The sequence below is a fragment of the Gigantopelta aegis genome, chromosome 14 (assembly GCF_016097555.1).
Source record: "Gigantopelta aegis isolate Gae_Host chromosome 14, Gae_host_genome, whole genome shotgun sequence".
Taxonomy (NCBI): domain Eukaryota; kingdom Metazoa; phylum Mollusca; class Gastropoda; order Neomphalida; family Peltospiridae; genus Gigantopelta; species Gigantopelta aegis.
In genome coordinates, this window is record NC_054712.1 from 11,830,750 (window position 1) to 11,853,652 (window position 22,903).

Sequence of the window (22,903 nt, forward strand, 5' to 3'; positions counted from 1 at the left end):
AGAGTTGCCCGTAGTTGGTGCATCGATGATTGCTGGGTTAGGGTATTCGCAGCTGATCAATTTGGCAAAGTAGTCCACGGCTCTGCGACTGGGCTAGCTCGTGCTCTACTTAGAGGTCACCAACTGAGAGTCTATACAAGAGGCGGTTCTACGACTACAAGAGCTGTCTACATCCACGGTCAGACCATCTCGGCATGTTTAGAAGACATGATGGAAACCATTGGCGTCAGTGAATTTAATTCCTCTGGGACAGCTCAGAGGAAGTTTGTATCATCAAATGGCCAAGTGAACACTCGCAGATACACATTCGAAACGGACTCGGTACTAGAGGATTTGCAGGAACAGCAGAGCATAGACTGGTTTGTGGACACGCGTGAATGGATCCAGGTTCTATCTGTGGCACGCGGTGGACAGATTCTGAGTGGATCAGTTGCAGACCTGCGTGAGAAGGTTCTGAAGGGAGCGTCAGTCCGTATAGTTGTGGTGTCCGCTGAGGGACACTTGGAAATATTGGATGCTGATCACCTCGAGATGGGGCCTGCTGATAATGAGCACGTGGCTGCTGAAATGATCTACCACGCCAAAATTGATTTTGGAGAGGATTACAGAAACTTTGCATATAAATCGGATCACCATCTCTGGTCGGCCATCATAACGACAATGGGAGAATATACGAAGTTCTACTACACATACAAGAGAAATGACAGCCAGGAACCGGAAGACACGTCTGTGTACACCGACAGATACATCTGGTTTCTTCAGATGTAACGTTTACACATACAGCAATGCATTCACTTGGCGAATTCATGAGATGTTCATTCACTGTTGTGCCTAAAAATAGATTTCACTATATTACTAAAAACAAAATGAAAGTACTTCTACTCGTGTTCATTTTGGGTATTTACAATTAACTTCAAACAATTAGGACAGCCATTAATATACTTGTAACAAACATTGCCGGTGCACATTTCTTTACTAAAAATCTTGGGTCAGACTAAGCCCACAGCTAAAAGCTGGTGAGGGAATGACAGGTGTGTGACACGGATAGCCACAAGATAAAAACACCTGTCGCGGTTGGAGAGACAAGGACTGGGATGTGGAGGTGGACAGAGAAAGAAGTTGAAAGAAACGAGCTACTCTCGATTCACTAATATCAAAACCTATATTAGCTCGGCCATTTACCTTTCGACCGACCGTTCAAAATTGCGCCAAATTCCCTCAATCAAAATTGCGCACCCTTTTCTCTTTGGCATTTAACGGCTCCATTCAAATTCCACAGCACCACCACCACCCCAACCCGCCTGCTACCGATTTGATCGGGCTGCTGGTGTTCCCTTGCACCTGCCAGTGCAGGCGGTCCCTCCTCTTCCCTCCCCCCACTTTCCTGTCATGGACGGAGGAGCCGGCCAAGGCCGGCTCTTGTGCCCACGACAGGCGTGCGCTACAACAGCTTGTTCTGAATGTGCACGTAAAACCCTATGACATGACATGACACATGAAAGATAGGAGGAGTTGCCAGATCGGGTAGAAATGAAACAGAATTCAAAGGCGAGAAAGGAAAGGGGGCAGTGGGATAAACACGAAAAAATCTTGGGTCGTTGCATTTAGACTTGTATGTGTTATTGGATATTTCGTTCTAAGTGGATTATTTTCAATTTATTCCAATAATCGTTGTGTTTATAGTTACCTTACTTGTTGATATCTAACTTATTAATCTTTTCTTGTTTAAATGGGCAGTCTCAAAGTTGCTTTCTAAGTAATTCCATTTCATTCATTCATTCGTTCATTCATTCATTCATTCATTCATTCATTCATTCATTCATTCATTCATTCATTCATTCATTCATTCATTCATTTATACTTATTTTCGTGCTTGTATCCAGTTAAGGTTCAGGCACGCTATCCTTGGCAAACACACCTCAGCTGTCTGCCCAGGAGAGTGGGTTAGTTGTTAGTTGTTATTATCCTGTTCAATTATTTAGACCCAATGTTTTTTGCAAATGTTACGTTTATTTCCTATTCGAAATTTGTTTTCTTTGCATTTACATGAAAACAAACCCAAACCCCGACAGGTTTTATATACAAATCATCATATAAAATGCACGAAGTTGACTTAATTCCACGTTTTAAAAATCTCTGTGTCTTTTGAATGCACGTTATTTCTCCTATAAATAACTAAGGTCATTTGCATATCAAAAGCATTCTATAGTGCGTTTCAAACTAATGTTCGGTTCTATCGTCCTATCCGCACAAATCGTAGTATGACCTATATTTAAGAAAACATCTGTAAACATGAAGCAGGCGCGGATTCAGGTGGGGGGTTCAAGTGACAAAACCTCAGTTTGAAAAAAAAATATGTATCAAATAGTATAATTATATTGTGGAATACACAAGCGCGCGCGCTGAAGGGAGAGAGAGAGAGAGAGAGAGAGAGAGAGAGAGAGAGAGAGAGAGAGAGAGAGAGAGAGAGAGAGAGAGAGAGAGAGACGTCATTTATGTAACGACGCACTCAACATATTTTAATCTATGGTTATATGATTATAGGGAGAGAGAGAGAAGAATATGGTATGCATGCGATTGGTGGAGGTGTGACCCTCTGCACAACCCCAACCCCACTTAAGGCTTCTTTTGTATATGGAGCGGGACGTAGCTCAGAGGTATAGGTAGTACCATACCAAATAACTTCCGGCTGGGTCAAAGTTCGAGGTGCACCCAACTTTTGATAGAGAAGTGAACACCACAAGTCCTGTGATTGGTTATAAATGTGAGTGTGTTGGTTGTAAAAAATAATAGTTTCATCTGGGTAAAATAAATGTGCAATTTTATTTCATCTAGTACCAATGTGTCAGGTAGCCTTGTGCTTGAAACATGTATGGGGTACCTGTAAAAAAAAGTACTCAAATTTTGTGCGAAACTAGGGTAGTCATAGACGCTACCCGTTATCTCAGAAACGAGCAGCTTGACCCCCATTTTTTTCTGATTCACTTTAAGTGTAAGGGGTGGTAGTATTTATATCCGTGGCGTTTATGTCGGTTGATACGTTGCAGGTAGGAGTTTTAGCCGTATATGTTACTATTGTCGTCTATGGGATTTGATTTGGTAGTATACACCCTAAAGCGTTCGCTCATGGTAGGTCGACTGATCGATCCCACATGGTGGACCCATTGGGTTGTGTCTAGTTCCAGCCTGTGCACCATGTATAAAGGCTGTGGTATGTGCTATCCTGTCTATGGGATGGTGCATATAAAACGTCCCTTATTGCTTATCAAAATTGCATATCGGAAACAGTGGCCCATGTGGCGGTAGCGAGTTTCTTTCTCACTGTCATAATGCTCCTTAACCGTTTTGTCTGACGCCACATAAACGTATATCAAATGCGTTGAGTGTGTCGTTAAATAAACATTTCTCTCGTATGTATGTGTAGTCTATATGCATTTCTAGTCGATTAGTTTATAGGTTGTTAGGTTGTTTGATAGTGAATGATATGGAAATAAATTGTTTTTGGGTTGAGTTCATGCTGTGTTGAGTTCATGCATACATTAAAGTAATACTCCTGATGGGTATGGAGAAATAACTTAATCAGTCGACGAACTCATTTCTTCATCACTATCTTCGTTAAGGGGGACTATCACAGGGGTTATTTTATTTCTTATAAAACTATTTTGTTTTCTAAAATCTTCTTCGATCTTTATTACATGTTTAACTGCGTCAGAGAAGTGTGTAGGTGTGACAGAGTTCAATGCATGTGCAAGTTCTCTCCGCACCATGGTCATTTTACCATCATTATGACGAGCTATGTGCCCTTTGACTTGACTCCAGATCAGTTCTATCGGATTGAGTTCAGAATGTCTTGGCGGCAGTCTTAGACACAAGTGCCCATGGCGTTCAGCAATATCATTAGTAACAAATTGCTTTGCACATTTGTTACTTTTCACAAGTTCATAAAGAACTGGCTTTGTCATGTTACTCTCAAAAGGTATATTTTTGTTTCGTAGCCACGACTGAATTTCTTCCTTTTTAGCGTTTAATGCAGGACATCGTGTAATCTCAGTTAATTTGTTGTGGTAGCTTGCGTTATCCATGACGATAACAGAAGGTTCTGGTAGAGAAGGCATAAGTTGTTCTTCAAACCATTTGATGAAATTTTCATGATTCATCTCACCATGATAGTCTCCGTCTGTTTTTTTAGCCTCAAAGATCAATTCACAGCCATCTATCAATCCATATTTATCACAGCCAGCATGACAAACAATAAGTCTTTTTCCCTTCCCAGTCACCGAACAGAGTTTAGGAACTCGATCAGCAGCGTCTGATTTCGGCAGGTGATTGGCGGTACTTGTGCCCGGGTGGATATCTGTCCAGTGTTGGGATGTTGTGTGGTTGACATTCACCCAGTCTCATCTTGATACACTATTAAATACCCCTGTTCTCGTAAACTGGATATTTCATGGAGATAGGACAGTCTCCTGTCTGATATATTGGCGTCCTCAAAAATCACTTTTCCGGTTGTAGACATATGTTGGTATTTAAAATCGAGGTCATGGAGTGTTCTTCGTAAAGTTGATATGGATATGTTGATTCCACATTCCTCCCTTAAAGCCACGTTAATCTTATGTAATGTAGGTAATTCGCCCTCTCTATAAAATCTGTATACTCGTCGTCTAATAACATCCTTATCAAATAAATCGATGAGTTTTCGGTCGCGTTTTTTAAAAGGTGATTTCTGTGCTTGGATTCGTAGAGCTTAGATTTTTTACAGTTCTTTTTACTGTTGAAACCGAAACTTTAAGTGCAGCGGCAACTCGATCGACAATTCGATAAGAAGCATACCTAGGTCTACCGCGCTGATATTCATCTTCAAAATAACCGAAAACGTTCTTAATACACGATTTTACATCAACTGAAGTGTTTTTCGATTTACCCATATTTTTCCTCAAATAACAATAACAAGAATGTCGACTAATACATTTTCAATGAATTTATATACCCTAACTAATTGTATTTTACGTGGTTTACACATTGCTACAATAGCACGTGCAGTCATAGATCGAAATAATGATGTTATTGACCAAGCAATGCTATCGTATTTTGAACATTCAGAGCTGTGTCTGCGGGATGAAAAAGTGGTTGAACCTATACGAGTCCGAACAATAGCCCTTTGGTTTTTCGCATTACAAATGTAACACCCAGCCCCCAAACCCCAGCCCCTAGCACCACCCTAAATACTATATATATATATATATATATATATATATATATATATATATATATATATATACGTATGAGTTCCCAATTTAGAGGCAAATTAAATAACATTTTTATTGTTATTTGATGTTGGTGGCCTTTGACATTTTATCCTCCCCCCCCCCCCCGGTCTTCTGGGTCCGGCCCTGCATTAAATTTATTTATAAATTTGGAAAGCACATTCTTGCGGTGTGTGAGGTGATTTGTGTTTATTACTGTGCTACACCTCAGTTGTGTTAGGTTAGGTATGGTATGCTAATATATAATTGATATAATAAAATAAAAATACATAATACATTAGCTAAATTGATTAAATATAATGCACCTACAAGAAAGGGTTACATGTTCTGTTTGTTTACATCTATGTTTAACGGAAAGATTAGACAATGCTGTTACACACTGCAAAACAATAATAACCTTGATTTAGTGAAACAAGCTATAATGGCCTTCACGTAGCCTCAGATCCCAATGTTTTGATATGCAAATGACCTTAGTTATTTATAGGAGAAATAACGTGCATTCTCAAGACACAGAGATTTTTAAAACGTGGAATTAAGTCAACTTCGTGCATTTTATATGATGATTTGTATATAAAACCTGTCGGGGTTTGGGTTTGTTTTCATGTAAATGCAAAGAAAACAAATATCGAATAGGAAATAAACGTAACATTTGCAAAAAACATTGGGTCTAAATAATTGAACAGGATAATAGTGAGAGAGAAGAGGGTGTAGTGGTCTTACACCTACTCACTGAGTCGTTAAAACTCGCTCTGGTTGGGAGCCGTACCGGGCTGCGAACCCAGTACCTACCAGCCTTATCTCCGATGGCTTAACGACGACACCACCGAGGCCGGTAATTCCATTTACTACTATTCCACTGATAACCAATCAATAAACTCCTGATGTCGCAGGAACGATTTGAGTAATTTCGTTCGCTCTACGTTATCATTTAAATCAACAAGTTTAAAGGGACATTCCCGAGTTTGCTGCATTGTAAGATGTTTCCGACTAATAAAATATTTCTACGATTAAACTTGCATATTAAATATATTTTCTTGTTTAGAATATCAGTGTCTGTATATTCAATGCATTTCTGGTCGTCTTAATATTTGTAAGAAGCCACAACTGGATTTTGTCGTCAAATAATTTCGTACGTACGAAAAAAAACGTTTTTTGGAAATAAAATGAAATTTAACCTAATACAACTATTAGAACGATCAGAAAAACGTTTAATATACAGCCACTAATATTTTATGCAGAAAAATATATTTGATATGTAATTACAGTCGTCAAAAAGTCTGTTAGTCGATAACATCTTAAAAATTGCAGCAAACTTAGGAATGTCCCTTTAATAACATGCCACAACATCGACTCGTTAGACAAGACCACGACTGGCCAAAGGCCGTAGTATGTGCTGTCCTGTCTGTGGAAAACTACATATAAAAGATCCCTTGCTGCTAATGGAAAAATGTATCAGGTTTCCTCAGATGACTACGTGTCAGAATTAATAAGTGTTTGACATCCAATAGCTGATGATTAATTAATCAATGTTCTCTAGTGGTGTCGTTAATCAAAACAAACTTTATCTTTATCTTACAAAGGAAGAAGCTGTATTTATGGTTTACCATAGTGAAAGAAACAAATGGGACGGGTTCGACAGTAAATAGCAATACACGTAGCTAGGATCAGTTGTATTATATGGAAATCGCAGAACACTCCTATCACTAGTGTAATATTTGTAAGAAAAGAGCGTGACGTAGCCCGGTGGGCTATTTCTCTTTCCAGCCAGTGCATCACGACCGGTATATCAAAGGCCGTGGTATGCACTGTCCTATCTGTGGGATGATGCATATAAAAGATCCCTTGCTACTAATGGAAAAATGTAACGGTTTTTTTCTCTGAGACTATGTCAAATGGAACAAATTATTGACATCCAGTAGCCAATGATTAAATCAATGCGCTCTAGTGGTGTCGTTAAACAAAACAAACTTTAACTTTTGTAATACGGATACATATAGGAAGGATCAGTTGTATGCAAATCACAGTATACTTGCATCGGCCGACAGAGCCTCTAAAGGCACACATTTGCATACAAGAGTATTTGTTTACATATATGCAAATATGCATACCTGAGTAAATTTGGTCATATAAACGCATTTGCATACATATACTCACATGTGTAATTTTGAATAATTTGCATCTAGTGGAGACCACATGCAAATTAATATTGGCATAAGTAAAAGTATTGCCCGAGTATTTCAGACAATTTTTCGTCATGTGTAGGCACAGCAAAACTTGCTTACCTGAGCATAGGCGTACGGGCTGCCATTTTTGTAGAGTGGGGGGTGGGGCTGGCTGGCTTTTGCCCGAATTAAACGAAAATGGCCGAATCTGGATAACAACATCAATTCATATTAGCATTTGCCTGAATATCTGTATATCTTGCTACGTATCTTGACACCACGGTTAACCTATGCTAATAAATTAGTTTTCACGTATAACTTAAAGCTATAACTGATAATAAAGCAATTATAAACCAATATTTAATACGCCAACAGTTAATTCTGAGAAATAAATTTAAACGTTCGAAAACGTTTTTTAATATTATATTAACTTATACGAACTTGAATAAATGGTAAATGACCCCCAACAGTAAGTCATCATAAAAGACAAAACTTTTATAATTATTTTCCTACTTCAGGCCGAACGAAAAATTCCGTCGTCAGAACCTCGCGGAATTTCGCATTTTTACCTTCACAGGATAAAGCAGGTATGCGACGTTATTAACTAGTTATTCTCTATACACCCTGTACTCGAAATCCTGTGTTGGTACATAGTGATGTATTTTGTAACGGTACATTGCATGGTATATCTGTTGTGCCTAATATAATTACTGTAAATAACACTGTACATAGCTATACTCCAAACCCATTGATTTTCAATAATGACGTTTATTATTTTCACGAGAATATATTCCTAACATACCTAGCACATATATTAGTGATGACTACACCTCAAATCCCTCCCCCCCCCCCTCTCTCTCTGTCTCTCTCTCTGTCTCTCTCTCTCTCTCTCTCTCTCTCTCTCTCTCTCTCTCTCTCTCTCTCTCTCTCTCTCTCGTAGGGGAACCTGCAATATTAATGTTAATACCAACTATTAAACCGAACATATGTTTTCGACCACAAACATCCTAGTAAAGAACGTTCAGGTCTGTTTATCAACACACCGAAACACATTCCATAGTTTGCACGTGCATCACGGTTGCCTCGTACACGTGCGTGGGGTGTCATTCTCGATTTTGACAATTCCCAGGAAAGTCGATTAATCACTGTGGAACATTATTTCTGTCAATCGTTTTCATTCTGTTGATCATACAGTTATTATTGTTTTGTTTTTAGTAATTTTTATTGTTTGAATTTGCGATTTACTGATAAAAAACGTCAACTTTCAAATTTCACATCTGACCCCAATCGTCCTTCAAGATCTTTGGTGGTCATAAAACCTACTGTAATACTGAACTACCGGTTGTAGTGTTTGCCCAATTAATTCACTATTATCATATAACCATTCCCCACAGCTAAAACCTTACAATTTTGGCAATTGTAAATTCTTATTAGAGTTCCCCTACTTTTTTGAAGAGTATATATATATATATAAGATGTTAGTTCAACTTTGCTATAGTTGCCAGTTTATTGTACGAGTTTGTTTTTGTGTGGTGGCACTAATACGCTTCCGTAATCACAATATGGCGATCTAAGTGTAAATAAAGTTCTGTTCTGTTTTGTACACAAATTACTGTATTAAAAACAAAATGTTGTCGAGTGTGTTCACATTTAGTTGTAGGCATTCGAATGTGTACCCTTTGTTATCTAGGTCATGATTTCTTGACAGAAAAAAGGTGAGAAAGTAAATAAGTAATTGCCAATCAGTTTGTGCGTAGAACGTCTAAATCAGTAACGGTGAGCTACTATCGTCAGTTTGGTAGTCTATACAATAATGGTGACATTGAAATTCTTAACCATGTATTAACATTTATTGACGGCTGTATTACTAAACGTAAAGTTCTTGTTCCAGCTATCAGTGGGGCAGTAATTTAATTTAATTATTTCCAAATACTTTGATCATTTTATTTTTTATAACATACTTTATTATCACATAGTAATTTTATTCCTATAAATATAATACAAATTTTGTGTCTCCGTCTGGGCTGTACATTAATATTGTTATTATTATTAATTGTTGTTGTTGTTATTGATGTTGTATGTTTGTTTTTATCTGTTTACTGACACCAGTTTGTTTGTATTATTCAATAAATTGAACTGAATTGAAGTCCAAAAACATTTTGTTTCATTTGATAAAAAATAGTTAAATATTTAGTATCTTGCTAATTTAAACAATACATGTACATTTAAATATACTGATGGAAAGAAAGGATCACACAAATAGCAACAAGAAATAATGACTGCATCAAAAATCAATTCATATTGTCAGAAGTCGACTTGGAAGATATAGGCAGCACATTCAGCACTACAGACATTCAATTCCACATTACAACTTGGTATGAAATACAGACATTACTACGCTAGTTGTGAATTAAATTTGCTCTACAATTTGATGTGTTCCCTTATTTCTTTCCATCAGTATATATACATGGTGTTAGGTGGTGAATTAAAATTCGCAATAAATAAATCTTATGCCTCAAAATATACTGGAACTATTTCTTGTCTGTTGTTATTAACCACGTTTTATGAACAACTCTTTGATTACAACACCAGAGTGTTACAAAGACATGATCAGTGGGCTGAACGCTCGCAGTCCGTACATAGACGGGTTTTTGCGCCTAATGTTACAAGGATGGAATCCAGTCAAATTATTCGCGAGCGCTCGTCCTCTTTAGAGCGCAACAGACTCATTGGCAACATGACAATCGGGTCTTCATGTTTGTTTAACGACACCATTAGAGCACCTTGATTTATTAATCACCAGCTATTGGATATCAAACATTTGGTAATTCTGACTTGTAGTCTCAGAGAAGAAACCTGCTACATTCTTCTATCAGTAGCAAGGGATCTTTTATATGCACTATCCCACAGGCAGGATAGCACATACTACAACCTTTGCTATACCGGTCGTGGTGCACTGGCTGGAACTTTCCTACTCGAGATCTCAAGCTATGCAGTTGGTTTCTACGAGCGTGCGGTTTTCCCCCCCCCCCCCCCCCCCCCAGGAGCTTTGATCAATGTACTTGGCCGTTTGGTCAAGTACAAAGTTCAACATGAAGGAAACGCGGCCATTGTGACTCTACTACGGTGACAGTGGACGGTGGCGGTCATCCAGTAGGAGACGACGACGTACCAGGGCCTCTCAGCGGGGACTAAACCGAGCGGCTCAACCGCCAGGGGCGGTCCCTCCTGCTTCACAGAAGAAGACCAAGTCGACAGGGGCGACTCAGGGGGGACCAAAACCGGTGGCTAAACCGCCGGGGGAGGTCCCTTCTGCTTCGGCACCCCCCACCTCTACGTTGAAGCTTACGTCAGGAGCGGCAAAGGGTGGGGGGGGGGGGTCAAAGCTGTCAGCTAAACTGACAGTGGCGGCCCCTCCTCCACCTTCACCAGCGCCGATGGAAACGGGACACGTGGTGGTTTCGTCCCCACCATCCAGCCCGCCGGCGTCTCCCAAGGTTGCTGTTGCGGCGGACGTGGAGCGTGAATCCAAGAAGAGGAAAGTGTCTGAAAAGGACTCGCCGACCCAGCCCGAAACCTGTAGGATCGCTTCGGCCAAGCTGCCCCACAAGGAGTTTACCCATCTTTCATAGCTAGGCCCCTACAAGGTCAATAGCTGGCGACAGGCCAGGGGCGGCGGTACCAGGTGCGGCTTCATACACCGAGTGAGACGCTCTACGTCACATCGGACCGGAACGGGGTGTACAGGCAAGGATTGCTGAGGCGCGACATGGACAACACCATCCATCGATTCGTGAAGATGATCCTGCCAGAGGACTACCCAGCAATTCTCCGGGAGCAGTACTTCGACCTGACGACGGATCTCCCGAGACTCAGGCTGGATACACCCCCTCCTCCCCCCCACCCAACACACACACACACACTTCGCCACGAGTTCTGCCGTCAACCTCTCCTAGGACAGGTACCTTCTTTTTGGGGCTTGTTGGACTTAACAATTTTTTTGGACAGTCATTCAAAATTTTATGTATATATTTTTTGGTAAATAGTCCAACACATCTTAATTTGATTGCCCGTCAAATTTGCTCAAATCACTTTAAAAACGTTTCGGCCTTTTGGGCTTAGGTCTCAGTACTTACTTCTAAATTTGTATAGCAAATTCCGCCCACCTCAAACTTACCCCCCCCCCCCCCCCCCCCACTCCTGGACCGGACGTAGTCACTGTCGAAAGTCAGAGATTAAGCCCGTGACAGGCGTACGTGAGGCTTTCGTGGCATATACGCACGTAAAAACATTACCAGACCAGACTGGCTGGAACGAAAAATAGCCCAATGGGGCAACTGACGGGGATCGATCCTAGATCGGGGGATCGATCCTAGACCGACCGAGCGCTTTACCATTGGGTTATGACCCGCCCCGCTTCTTCGTGTATGCAAGAGAAACGTTTTCCAGGAATGTGAAATCTCAGGGGCAGGAAGTAGGGGATGTGACGGGAATGACAGCTGTATTTGGTATCGGCACTGGCGAACAGGAAAAACACCACCATTTGGCCAGTCTAAAATATCTTGGAATCTTAGTTTGATTATTACAAGTAGGCTGATATACCGGTAGGAACGACATTTTGGGGCACAATCTCTAATGCAGGTACTCAGTGTTATAAAGCCGCACGCCCTAGTTCCATCCAGCGAAAATAAATTATAATTTGGTTAATCTACAAACCTGTAACACACTTAGATCACGTTTTTATCAAATGGAGTGAAAAAGCAGGTTTTATATCGATAAATACCATGGGAATCCCCATGTCCCAATTGCTTGAAATAATTTTGAAAGTTAGTATTCTGATGTCACCGGTAGATGTCGCTCGAAGCACAACAATGCCTACGTCACGACAAATTTCACAGAGTACGCACAGACTTGGGGTGCGTTCCTTTCACCTCTCCTGGACATGTTCCAACTGTTCTGTCCTGGTTGTATCCCCTCTCCAGATATCGTAAGACTTAGCAAAATTATTGGTTTTAAGGGTTTGTAACGTTTTGTATTGAGACACTTACTTGTCTGAACTTTATTGTTACTGAAAATGTTCACGAACTGTGAAGAAAAATCTCACTAATGAACAACAAGCAAACGACAACAAATTGGATGTTGAGTACGCGAACCGTGCAGGAGAAAACAAACCGAACCAAAATGATAACGGTCACGTGGTATACCAACGTCTGTGACATTTACACAGGAAGAATCCCTCTAAAAATAGATTGTACCTCGCTTGCTTAACGGTTTTTTCTCGAGTGCGCGCGGCTTTTTAAGAAATACAAAAAATGCATTTCGTGGTTTTACAAACATCAGGATTACCAGGATTACCAAAAAGCACTTCAGGTGAATGGAAATGTGTATTCTAAATAATAAAATGTAAGTAAAGTGCAATTTTATTTGTGAAAAAATGGGTTTAATAGCGAAAAACAACGCCGTAATGGTTAACAACTAGCCGTAACTAGGACGTGTCCCTTTAAGGAGGTAGGGCAAAAGCCACATTTTTTATCTTTATTTATACACAGGGAAAAAGAGTGGGTGAGATGGGGCACAGTCCACCCCCCTCCCCGGTCTCCCAGTGGTATTTAAATAACCCATTGGTTTGAAGTTACTTGTTTTATTTAGTACTGATAACAACTCTACAAGTGGTGCACTGCCACTTTTATAAAAAGGTTTAGTTTTGTTTATCAACACAACTAGAGCACATTGATTTATTGGATGTCAAACATATGGTAATTTTGACGCAGTAATAGAGAGGAAACCCGCAACATTTTTTTTAGTAGTAGCTAAGGATCTTTTATATGCACCATCCCACAGACAGAACAGCACATACCACAGCCTTAGATATACCAGTCATGGTGCACTGGCTGGAACGAGAAATGGCCCAATGGGTTCACCGACAGGGATCGATCTTAGGCCGACCGCGCATCAGGCGTGCGCTTTACCACTGGGCTACATCCCGCCCGTGCCACTTTTGTAACAACAACATAAGGCGATGCTCTGGCATTAGGGTGGCTTACTGAAAATATCCTTGGTCAACCTAAATTAATTTTTTGCACGATAGTTGTCAAGAGAGAGTACTCTCTAAAACTAGTAGTCACGTGGCCCTCTCGATATTGCATTTGTTTTACCGAATGTATTTTGACATGGAAATTATATTGATTGATTATAAGGAACTGTTCTGAGTTTGCTGCGATTGTAGCATGTTTACGACTAACAGATGGTTTTACACGAGTAAAATTACACGTTAAAGATATCTTCTTGTTTAGAATATCAGTGTCTGCATAAGCGAGGTGTTTATTAAGGCTTGTAGTATTAAACCAAATAACTTCCGGCTGGGTCAAAGTTCGAGGTTCACTGAACTTTTGATAGAAAAAATACCTTAAGTCCTGTCTTTGGTCATACATGTGAGTGTGTTGGTTGTAACAAAGATAAGTTTCATGTTGGCAAAAAATGTATGCAGTTTTATTTCATCTAGTACCACTGTGTCAAGTAGCCTTGTGATTGAAACATGTATGAGGTACCTGTAAAAAAAACGTACTCAAATTTTGTGCGAAACTAGGGGTGTTGTAAAAACATCTGGTTATACCGAAAATGAGCAATGAAAGGTACCATTTTCTGCAGTTAATACTTTGCGGTAGGGGTTGTAGTACTGATATTTATGGGTCATAGTTTTGTTTTTAAACACAAACGTTAACATGGTCGCCTATGGGATTTTATTTGGTATAGTACAACCTGTAGTACCTTTCAAGAATTTCGTACGAACGAAAAATATATATTACGAAGTAAAGTGAAAAATGACGGCTACGAACATTAGCACACACATCGGATACACACACACATACACCGGATACACACACACACACACACACGGATACACACACATCACACACACACACACACACACACACACACGCGCCATATAGTCTTAGAGGGAAAACCCGTGACATTTTTCCATTAATAGCAAGGGATCTTCTATATGCACCATCCCACAAACAGAATAGCACACATACCACGGTCTTTGATATACCAGTCGTGGTGTACTGGCTGAAACGAGAAATGGCCCAATGGGCCCACAGACTGGGATCGATCCTCTTACGGATAAAGCTACAAAGGGTATTTTATATGCACTTTTCCCATTGACAGGACAGTACATACCACATCATTTGATGTACCAATCGCGGACACTGGTGATTAATTCTGCGACTCATCGCAACCCAGGTGTGAAGTTCTATAAAATGGCGATTAGCAAGCATTCTAGGTGCACCTTTTACAATTAACCGATATTTTGTGAACCGCTAATTCTTGCTCTTAGCGTATTCCCAGATGATTTCAGGTTATATAGGCGGTCGGTTCCGTTTAACCGTGTATGGAGAAAGCTTCAATCTACCAAGCATGCAATATTCATATATTTTAGTTCCATCAGTTAAGTCATTACTAGTTTTTTTGTGACATTTGTTGAGCAGGAGAAAGGATCAACCGCCAACCAGGGAAAATAACAACAGCAACAACAATAACAGCAACTGCAACAGCAAACCCCCCCCCACCACACACACACACACACACACACACACACACACACACACACACACACACACACACACACACACACACACAAAAGCAAAATAACACAAACCCACAATCCCCCATCAAGAAAACAAACAAAACCCCAACAAAAAAAAAGAAAAAGAAAAAAGAACCCAACAAAAAAGAACAAAAACAAAAAACACCCAAAAAACACCCAACAAAAAAACAACAAACCCCCCCAAAAAACAACAACAACAAAACAACAACAACCCAACAGACAACCAAACACCACCATCAGAAAACACCACTCAAATCTAAAACAAAACAACAAAAGACAAACAAAAACAACAATAACAAACAAAAAAACAACAACTAAACTGAACTGAACAAAATAATAATGACAGGAAGCTATATCTAATGCAGACTCTCAAGATAGACTAAAGATGGGCATAGACACTCAAAACGGATGTAGACTATCAAGACGGATATAGACTGTCAAGATGGATGTAGACTGAAGATGGATGTAGACTGTCAAGATGGATGTAGACTGTCAAGATGGATGCAGGCTAAAGATGGATGTAGACTGAAGATGGATGTAGACTGAAGATGGATGTAGACTGAAGATGGATGTAGACTGTCAAGATGGATGTAGACTGTCAAGATGGATGTAGACTGTCAAGATGGATATAGACTGTCAAGATGGATGTAGACTGTCAAGATGGATGTAGACTGAAGATGGATGTAGACTGTCAAGATGGATGTAGACTGTCAAGATGGATGCAGGCTAAAGATGGATGTAGACTGAAGATGGATGTAGACTGAAGATGGATGTAGACTGAAGATGGATGTAGACTGTCAAGATGGATGTAGACTGTCAAGATGGATGCAGGCTAAAGATGGATGTAGACTGAAGATGGATGTAGACTGTCAAGATGGATGTAGACTGAAGATGGATGTAGACTGTCAAGATGGATGTAGACTGTCAAGATGGATGCAGGCTAAAGATGGATGTAGACTGAAGATGGATGTAGACTGTCAAGATGGATGTAGACTGAAGATGGATGTAGACTGTCAAGATGGATGTAGACTGTCAAGATGGATGCAGGCTAAAGATGGATGCAGGCTAAAGATGGATGTAGACTGTCAAGATGGATGTAGAATGTCAAGATGGATGTAGACTGTCAAGATGGATGTAGACTGTCAAGATGGATGCAGGCTAAAGATGGATGTAGACTGTCAAGATGGATGTAGAATGTCAAGATGGATGTAGACTGTCAAGATGGATGTAGACTGTTAAGATGGATGTAGAATGTCAAGATGGATGTGGACTGTTAAGATGGATGCAGGCTAAAGACGGAATATGGATGTAGACTATCAAGATAGATGTAGACTATCAAGATGGATGTAGACTGTCGATATGGATGAAGAGTATCAAGATGGATGTAGACTGTCACGGTGGATGTAGACTGTCAAAATGGACGTAAACTGTCAAGATGGATGTGGGCTGTCAAGATGGATGTAGATTAAAGACGGAATATGGATGTAGACTATCAAGATGGATGTGGGCTGTCAAGATGGATGTAGACTAACAAGATGGATGTAGACTAACAATATGGATGTAGACTGCCAAGATGGATGTAGACTGTCAAGATGGATATAGACTGTCAAGGTGGGTGTAGACTAAAGACGAAATATGGATCTAGACTATCAAGATCGATGTAGAATGTGAATATGAATGTAGACTGTCAAGATGTATGTAAACTAAAGACTGATGCAGAATGAAGATGGGTGTTGACTCAAGACGAATGTAGACTGTCAAGATGGATGTTGACTAGAGGCGAAAGTGAATGTAGACTATCAAGATGGATGTAGACTGTCAATATGGATGTAGATTATCAAGATGGATGTAGACTCTCAAGATGGTTGAAGACTGTCAAGATGAATGTAGACTGTCAAGATGGATGTAGACTGTTAATATGAATGTAGACTATCAAGATGGATGTTGACTATCAAGATGGTTGAAGACTGTCAAGATGAATGTAGACTGTCAAAATGAATGTAGACTGTTAATATGAATGTAGACTATCAAGATGGATGTTGACTATCAAGATGGTTGAAGACTGTCAAGATGAATGTAGACTGTCAAAATGAATGTAGACTGTCAAAATGAATGTAGACTGTCAAGATGGACGTAAAAAGTTGAGATGGATGTATACTAAAGACTGATGTATATCCTGGAGACGGTTCCCATATTTGGATCCGTGCCAGTGTAGACATGTTCTTTAAACTGAATTCAGTCTAGAGATTACAAGTGACATGTTCACGAACAGAACAGCTGGCGAAATGGCGTCGTTGTCGTGCTGGGGTTGATGGGAACACGGACAGGTGAGAGGACTGACATTTGCGAGGACAACGACGACTGCAGTATGTTGCTTGCAGCTATTGTTCTCTGTCTGGTTCCTTTGGGTATGTTAATCTTCGTTTTTCAAGGCTGTCATTCTTGGTACGGTTATCTTGCTCGGGCGTTGTTAAATATTTCATTATTCTTACTACAACTATATTTATAATTTGTCTGTCCAACAGAAGCATTATTATGAAAGCTTTTATTATTATTATTTTTTATTATTATTATTCACAGATGTCGTGTTTACAGATATATCTCAACACACTCCCAGGGATGAGTGGAAGAGATTATGGATTAAAGCTGTATCCTAACAGCACGCGAACGGCGCGACAGATAAATCTGTGAGGATACGGCAACTGAAATCAACAATTTCTAAAATAATCGCTCGCGTAGCTCGCGTCCGGTTAGGATACAGCTTTAAGAAACAAAATCAAGACTAGATTTTTTTTTTTTTTTTTTAAACAAAACAAAACAAAACACTCTGTAGCATAACAATGTAAGAGGGGCCTTGTAAGTTGGCAAACTTGTGACCAATCCTTTTGTTGTGTATGCAATAAAGTCAATAAAATATGTTTTCAATCAAACAACGTAAATTGAACAAGTACCATCCAATTATAAATATATATATATATATATAAAAGTGTTGCTGAACATTTTTCAGAAATAAAGGAAAGTTAAACAAAAGAGGGAGAATCTGTGAGGTGTTTAAAAAAAAAAAAAAAAAAAAAATAAAACCCAACTCCATCTCTGATGACGTGACACGCACACAATTTGTATGACGTTGTCGTGAATTTACTGTCTCAGACTCTATCAGAGTCTCAAATCTAGACTCGAAAAGCTTTATAAGCACCAGGCCAGATATTTCATGTTGGATAAGATAAGAATACAATTAATCATAAAGCTATATTCTCTTCTAAAAAACAATTAAACACGTTTATTTTGTTTTATGACGCCACTAGAGCGCACTGATTTTATTAATAATCGGTAATTGGATGCTAAACATTTGGCTAATTTTTGACTTGTAGTCTTTAAGAAAACCCGTTACATTTTTTCCCGTAGCAGCAAGTTTTGTTTAATACACTTTCTCAACAATATGGACAGCACATACAACGGCCTCTGATATACTAGCTGTGGTGCGCTGGTTGGGACGGGAGAAAACCCAATCAGAGTATGGGTCCACTGAGGTGGTTCGATCCTCCGACGCAAGCACCACAGGTGAGCACTCTACCGCCTGAGCTAGATCCTGCCTCTTCGAATTCTTCGATCGCCGTCAGTGGATCCATTGGGCTTTTTCTCGTTCCAGCCAGCGCACCACGACTGGGGTATCAAAGGCCGTGGTATGTGCTGTCTTGTCTGTGGGATGGTGCATATAACAGATCCTTTGCTACTAATGGAAAAATGTAGCGGGTTTCCTCTCTAAGACTATATGTCAGAATTACCAAATGTTTGACATCCAATAGCCGATGATTAATAAATCAATGTGCTCTAGTGGTAGCGTTATACAAAACAAACTTTAATTCATTATGTGATTCATTCCTGCTGCATCGAAAGGTAATTACTTGAAAACATAACCTAATTATTAAGTTAAAGTTTTTGTTTAACGACACCACTAGAGCACATTGATTTATTAATAATCGGCTATTTGAATTCACACATTTGGTAATTTTTACATATAGTCTTAGGAAACCCGCTACATTTTTCCATTAGTAGCAAGGGATCTTTTACAGCACCTACCCACAAACAGGATACTTGAAAACATAACCTAACTATTAAGTTAAAATTTTTGTTTAACGAACAATACAAGAGCACATTGATTTATTAACCATCGGCTATTGGATGTCAAACAATTGGTAATTCTAACATATAGTCTTAGAGAGAAAATCAGCTACCTTTTCCCATTAGTAGCAAGGGATCTTTTATACGCACCAGCCCACGCACAGGATAGCACATATCACGGTCTTTGATATACCAGTTGGGGGCACTGGCTGGAACGAGCATCAACATGATGTATCTCCATTTTGAACACTTCAAATGGTCACGAACATTAGCATTTATATTATTCGTCTCTACAAAACAGTCCTTGACATTCGCAGTGCCGACGCAATTTCTATCGAGCATATTTCATTGGATGGTGTGGATGGTGTGTCTGTGGGGTCATCACGCAGGAGCAGCCAGACGTAGATCTTTGAAATCAGTAATACACGCATATATATGTTATCGGCAAATGTGTTATCACACATAACAAATGGTTTGTCAGAAAAAATAAATAAAGGCACTTTAACCTTTTAGCTATTTAAATTTAATTTCGATGTTTTTTCCCTAGCAACCTGCCGTTGCCATGGTTCCCACACTTACCACGCGACTGGAACGGGGTACTACCCAGCGGATGATCCGATAGAGGGCGGCTTTCTGGACATGCGTGGTCACAAACTTCATACTTTACAGGTAATTAATGTATTCGTCTTAAAGGCATTTGGTCTTTTAATATTGTCTGAAAATATATTAACCTGCTTTAATTTAATTCAAGGATTTTCTAGAAGGACATGCCTCCTACGTGAGTGTTGCTATGGACAACAGGGCAGGGATAGCATATGGTACCCGGATCTGCATACCCGAGATGGACGCAAAGTATAACAGACACATTGTGTTTGAGGTTAGTGCTATACTTCTTAAGTCCTCGAATTTAAATATAATATCCGATTCTAAAAAATGTAACTTATTTTACTAGCCTATAAACAACAACAACAACAACAACAACCAACAACAACAACCAACAACAACAAAATCCGAATGTCCTACCCACATCGAATATTGAGTATCTCCAAGGCGGACCCAATAAATCAAAATACATTTGCTTCCCAAACTATCAGGGATAATTATTTACATTTCAAATTTAGATTTAGAGTCCAAGCAATAGGGGGCCGATTAGTTAATACATCATTTTCAATTTTCTTGGGTTTTTGGGGGTTTTTTTTTCCTAAAAATCTCAACTTTCAATGATTACAAAAAATATCTTCTTCCTTTTTTTTTAAAATGACAAAATATAAACAGCTAATTAGACGCTCCAAATGACAGAGTCGATGCAGGAAGTTTGAATGTGGTGTCAGAATGCTACAAATGGTTGGTTTTGGCATAGAGCGGCTCTCGTTTTTGTAGGGGGGCTTTTACCGGAATTAAACGAAAATGCCCGAATCTGCATAACAACATTTATTCATATTAGCTTTACTGCCAAACAGTTATATAGGGTTGCAAACATCTCACTACGCATTTTTACACGGATTACAACTAATTTTGAGGGTAGAATGATGGAAATACATGGTAAAAAGGTCTCATGTTAGCATTTTTTTTGCCCGAATATCTGTACAATTTTTGTATCTTGTAGTAGTTTTAGAGCTTTAATCTATAATCTATACAATTTGATGGTAATTTGAGACTGGTTTTTTTGTGTGTTTTTTTTTTTTTTTTTTTTTTTTTTGCAAACACAATGTTATCCAAGATAGAATGGGTTTAAAACTTAATATGTTTTTATATGACTTTTAACATTGTATAGTGTAATATCATAGTTACCGTAAATATTTTAATAGAAGGAAGAAAATGTTTTATTTGACGACGCACTCAACACATTTTATTTACAGTTATATGGCGTCGGACATATGGTTAAGAACTACACAGATATTGAGAAAGGAAATCCGCTGTCGCCACTTCATGGGCTACTCTTTTCGATTAGCAGTAAGGGATCTTTTATATGTACCATCCCACAGACAGGCTAGCACATACCACTGCCTTTGATATACCAGTCGTGGTGCATTGGCTGGAACGAGAAATAGCCCAATGGGCCCACTGACCGATCGATCCCAAACCCGACACGGTTGGTTTAGGATCGATCCCCGTCGGTGGGCCCAATGGGATATTTCTCGTTCCAGCCAGTGCACCACGACTGGTATATCAAAGGCCGTGGTATGTGCTAGCCTGTCTGTGGGATGGTACATATAAAAGAGCCCTTGCTCTCTTGATATCTGTGTGATCCTTACCATATGTCCGACGCCATATAACCGTAAATAAAATGTGTTGAGTGCATCGTTAAATGAAACATTTCCTTCCTTCCTTCCTATTCAAAGGAGGCCTATATTAAAGTATTTACGGCATATGCCAATTCATTGGTTCCCTTTTGCCGCAACTGTACTATTAATACAGCATGTGCAGAACTTTAGGATCAGCGCTGACCGACTAAAACTACGGTACCAAAAATAATATTGTATATTTCAAAATATCATTTTGCATGCTTCGTCATTTCAAAAGATATTTCGTGTATCATTTTTACCATCCCTATACAACACAAAGTTATATATTCCTGCTTGGAGGGATTCGTAAACTACTAAGCATTAAATCTCGTGACTTTTTTTCTCTCTCAATTGCCCAATTTACATTGCCACTTTTTTTTCTCCCAAGGTTGTTGACACAGGGAGTGCGTTCTACGGTAAAGGTCACAGTCGAATAGACATCTGTGTTAGAAACCGAGCGCTCTCCTATGACGACACCATCAATGGACGACTTACCTTGGTCTTCCCTTGAACTTCTCTGACGTCACAATCAGGGGGACCATTCAACTTGGGGTTTTCCTGATACACTACAGAAACGCTAATCTGTACAAAATACGGAATTCGACTGCTAATACTAAAAAAAAACAACTAAAAAAAAAAAAAGATAATAAATCAATCGAATTTGAAGCTGTGATTCGTTCAGTAAATAACATGGAATATGATTGGCTGACTCAAGACTCCTAAAGTATACAAGGGCCCATTTCACTAAACATCGTAAGTTTACGTCTACTACTACGTGTTTGGCATCAATTTCACGCATAAATTACATCATTACGGAAACTGGATTATTTTAAAGACAAAGTAAAATGAAATATGCGTTCTTCTAACTATATTTGTTGAACTATAATTGTGGTTTAGTCGTAGATTTACGTTTACGTGCAAGACTAGGCTTATGATGTTTTGTGAAACTGGGCCCAGAATTTTAACTATATATGCTGCATGTAGGCCTATGAACAAGGTTTGTTTTAAATCTTGAATGTAGACTTTAAAGTTTTATAAGCACATGGCGGGTTTAAGTCACATGCTGTGCTTCATTTTGTTCAATTACGGTTCAAGCACGATGCCGTGGGCACACACGCACGCACGCACGCACACACACATACACAAACATACGGGCCGATTTAGGCTATCTGTACAGGACAGGGATTAGTGATTAATGTCTGGTACGATAGAAGTCAGTGGTTGTGCAACGGAACAGAAGTCCTTATACCTTCCAAATGAACTGTTAAAAGTATCTTTGATGAGACCGAAAGCGGGAAGCGAACCCTGAACCTATCAGCCTTAATTAAGCCTGAAGCTTAGCTTAGTAACTGGTTTAACGTGTTCATATACCACTAGGGTTTCGAACACGCCTATCCCGAGTCCGCCCTCCGATAGTCTGAAGCTTAGCTTAGTAACTGGTTTAACGTGTCCATATATAAC

At 39.5% G+C, this 22,903-nt stretch overlaps 2 protein-coding genes across 2 annotated transcripts; both read left to right on the plus strand.

Moving 5' to 3' along the window:
* The first annotated feature begins 7,875 nt into the window (after nucleotides 1–7,875).
* Nucleotides 7,876–11,058, plus strand: LOC121389071 (mucin-7-like). Its single transcript, XM_041520686.1, has 2 exons — nucleotides 7,876–7,895; nucleotides 10,560–11,058. Exons 1-2 carry the CDS (start codon nucleotides 7,876–7,878, stop codon nucleotides 11,056–11,058), a joined length of 519 nt encoding a protein of 172 aa, XP_041376620.1.
* A 6,273-nt stretch (nucleotides 11,059–17,331) lies between these two features.
* On the plus strand, nucleotides 17,332–22,108 carry LOC121389504. Its single transcript, XM_041521160.1, has 4 exons — nucleotides 17,332–17,443; nucleotides 19,705–19,826; nucleotides 19,909–20,034; nucleotides 21,831–22,108. Exons 1-4 carry the CDS (start codon nucleotides 17,347–17,349, stop codon nucleotides 21,951–21,953), a joined length of 468 nt encoding a protein of 155 aa, XP_041377094.1. The 5' UTR covers nucleotides 17,332–17,346; the 3' UTR covers nucleotides 21,954–22,108.
* The last annotated feature ends 795 nt before the right edge of the window (nucleotides 22,109–22,903 follow it).

Bases quoted from the DNA above. Each gene is read 5' to 3' on its own strand.
- LOC121389071 (XM_041520686.1), top strand. From the start codon at position 7,876: ATGGTAAATGACCCCCAACA. The intron at 7,896-10,559 runs GTAAGTCATCAT...CTACGGTGACAG, and splicing joins ATGGTAAATGACCCCCAACA to TGGACGGTGGCGGTCATCCA.
- LOC121389504 (XM_041521160.1), top strand. From the start codon at position 17,347: ATGGGAACACGGACAGGTGAGAGGACTGACATTTGCGAGGACAACGAC. The intron at 17,444-19,704 runs GTATGTTAATCT...TTTTTTCCCTAG, and splicing joins TCTCTGTCTGGTTCCTTTGG to CAACCTGCCGTTGCCATGGT. The intron at 20,035-21,830 runs GTTAGTGCTATA...TTTTCTCCCAAG, and splicing joins ACAGACACATTGTGTTTGAG to GTTGTTGACACAGGGAGTGC.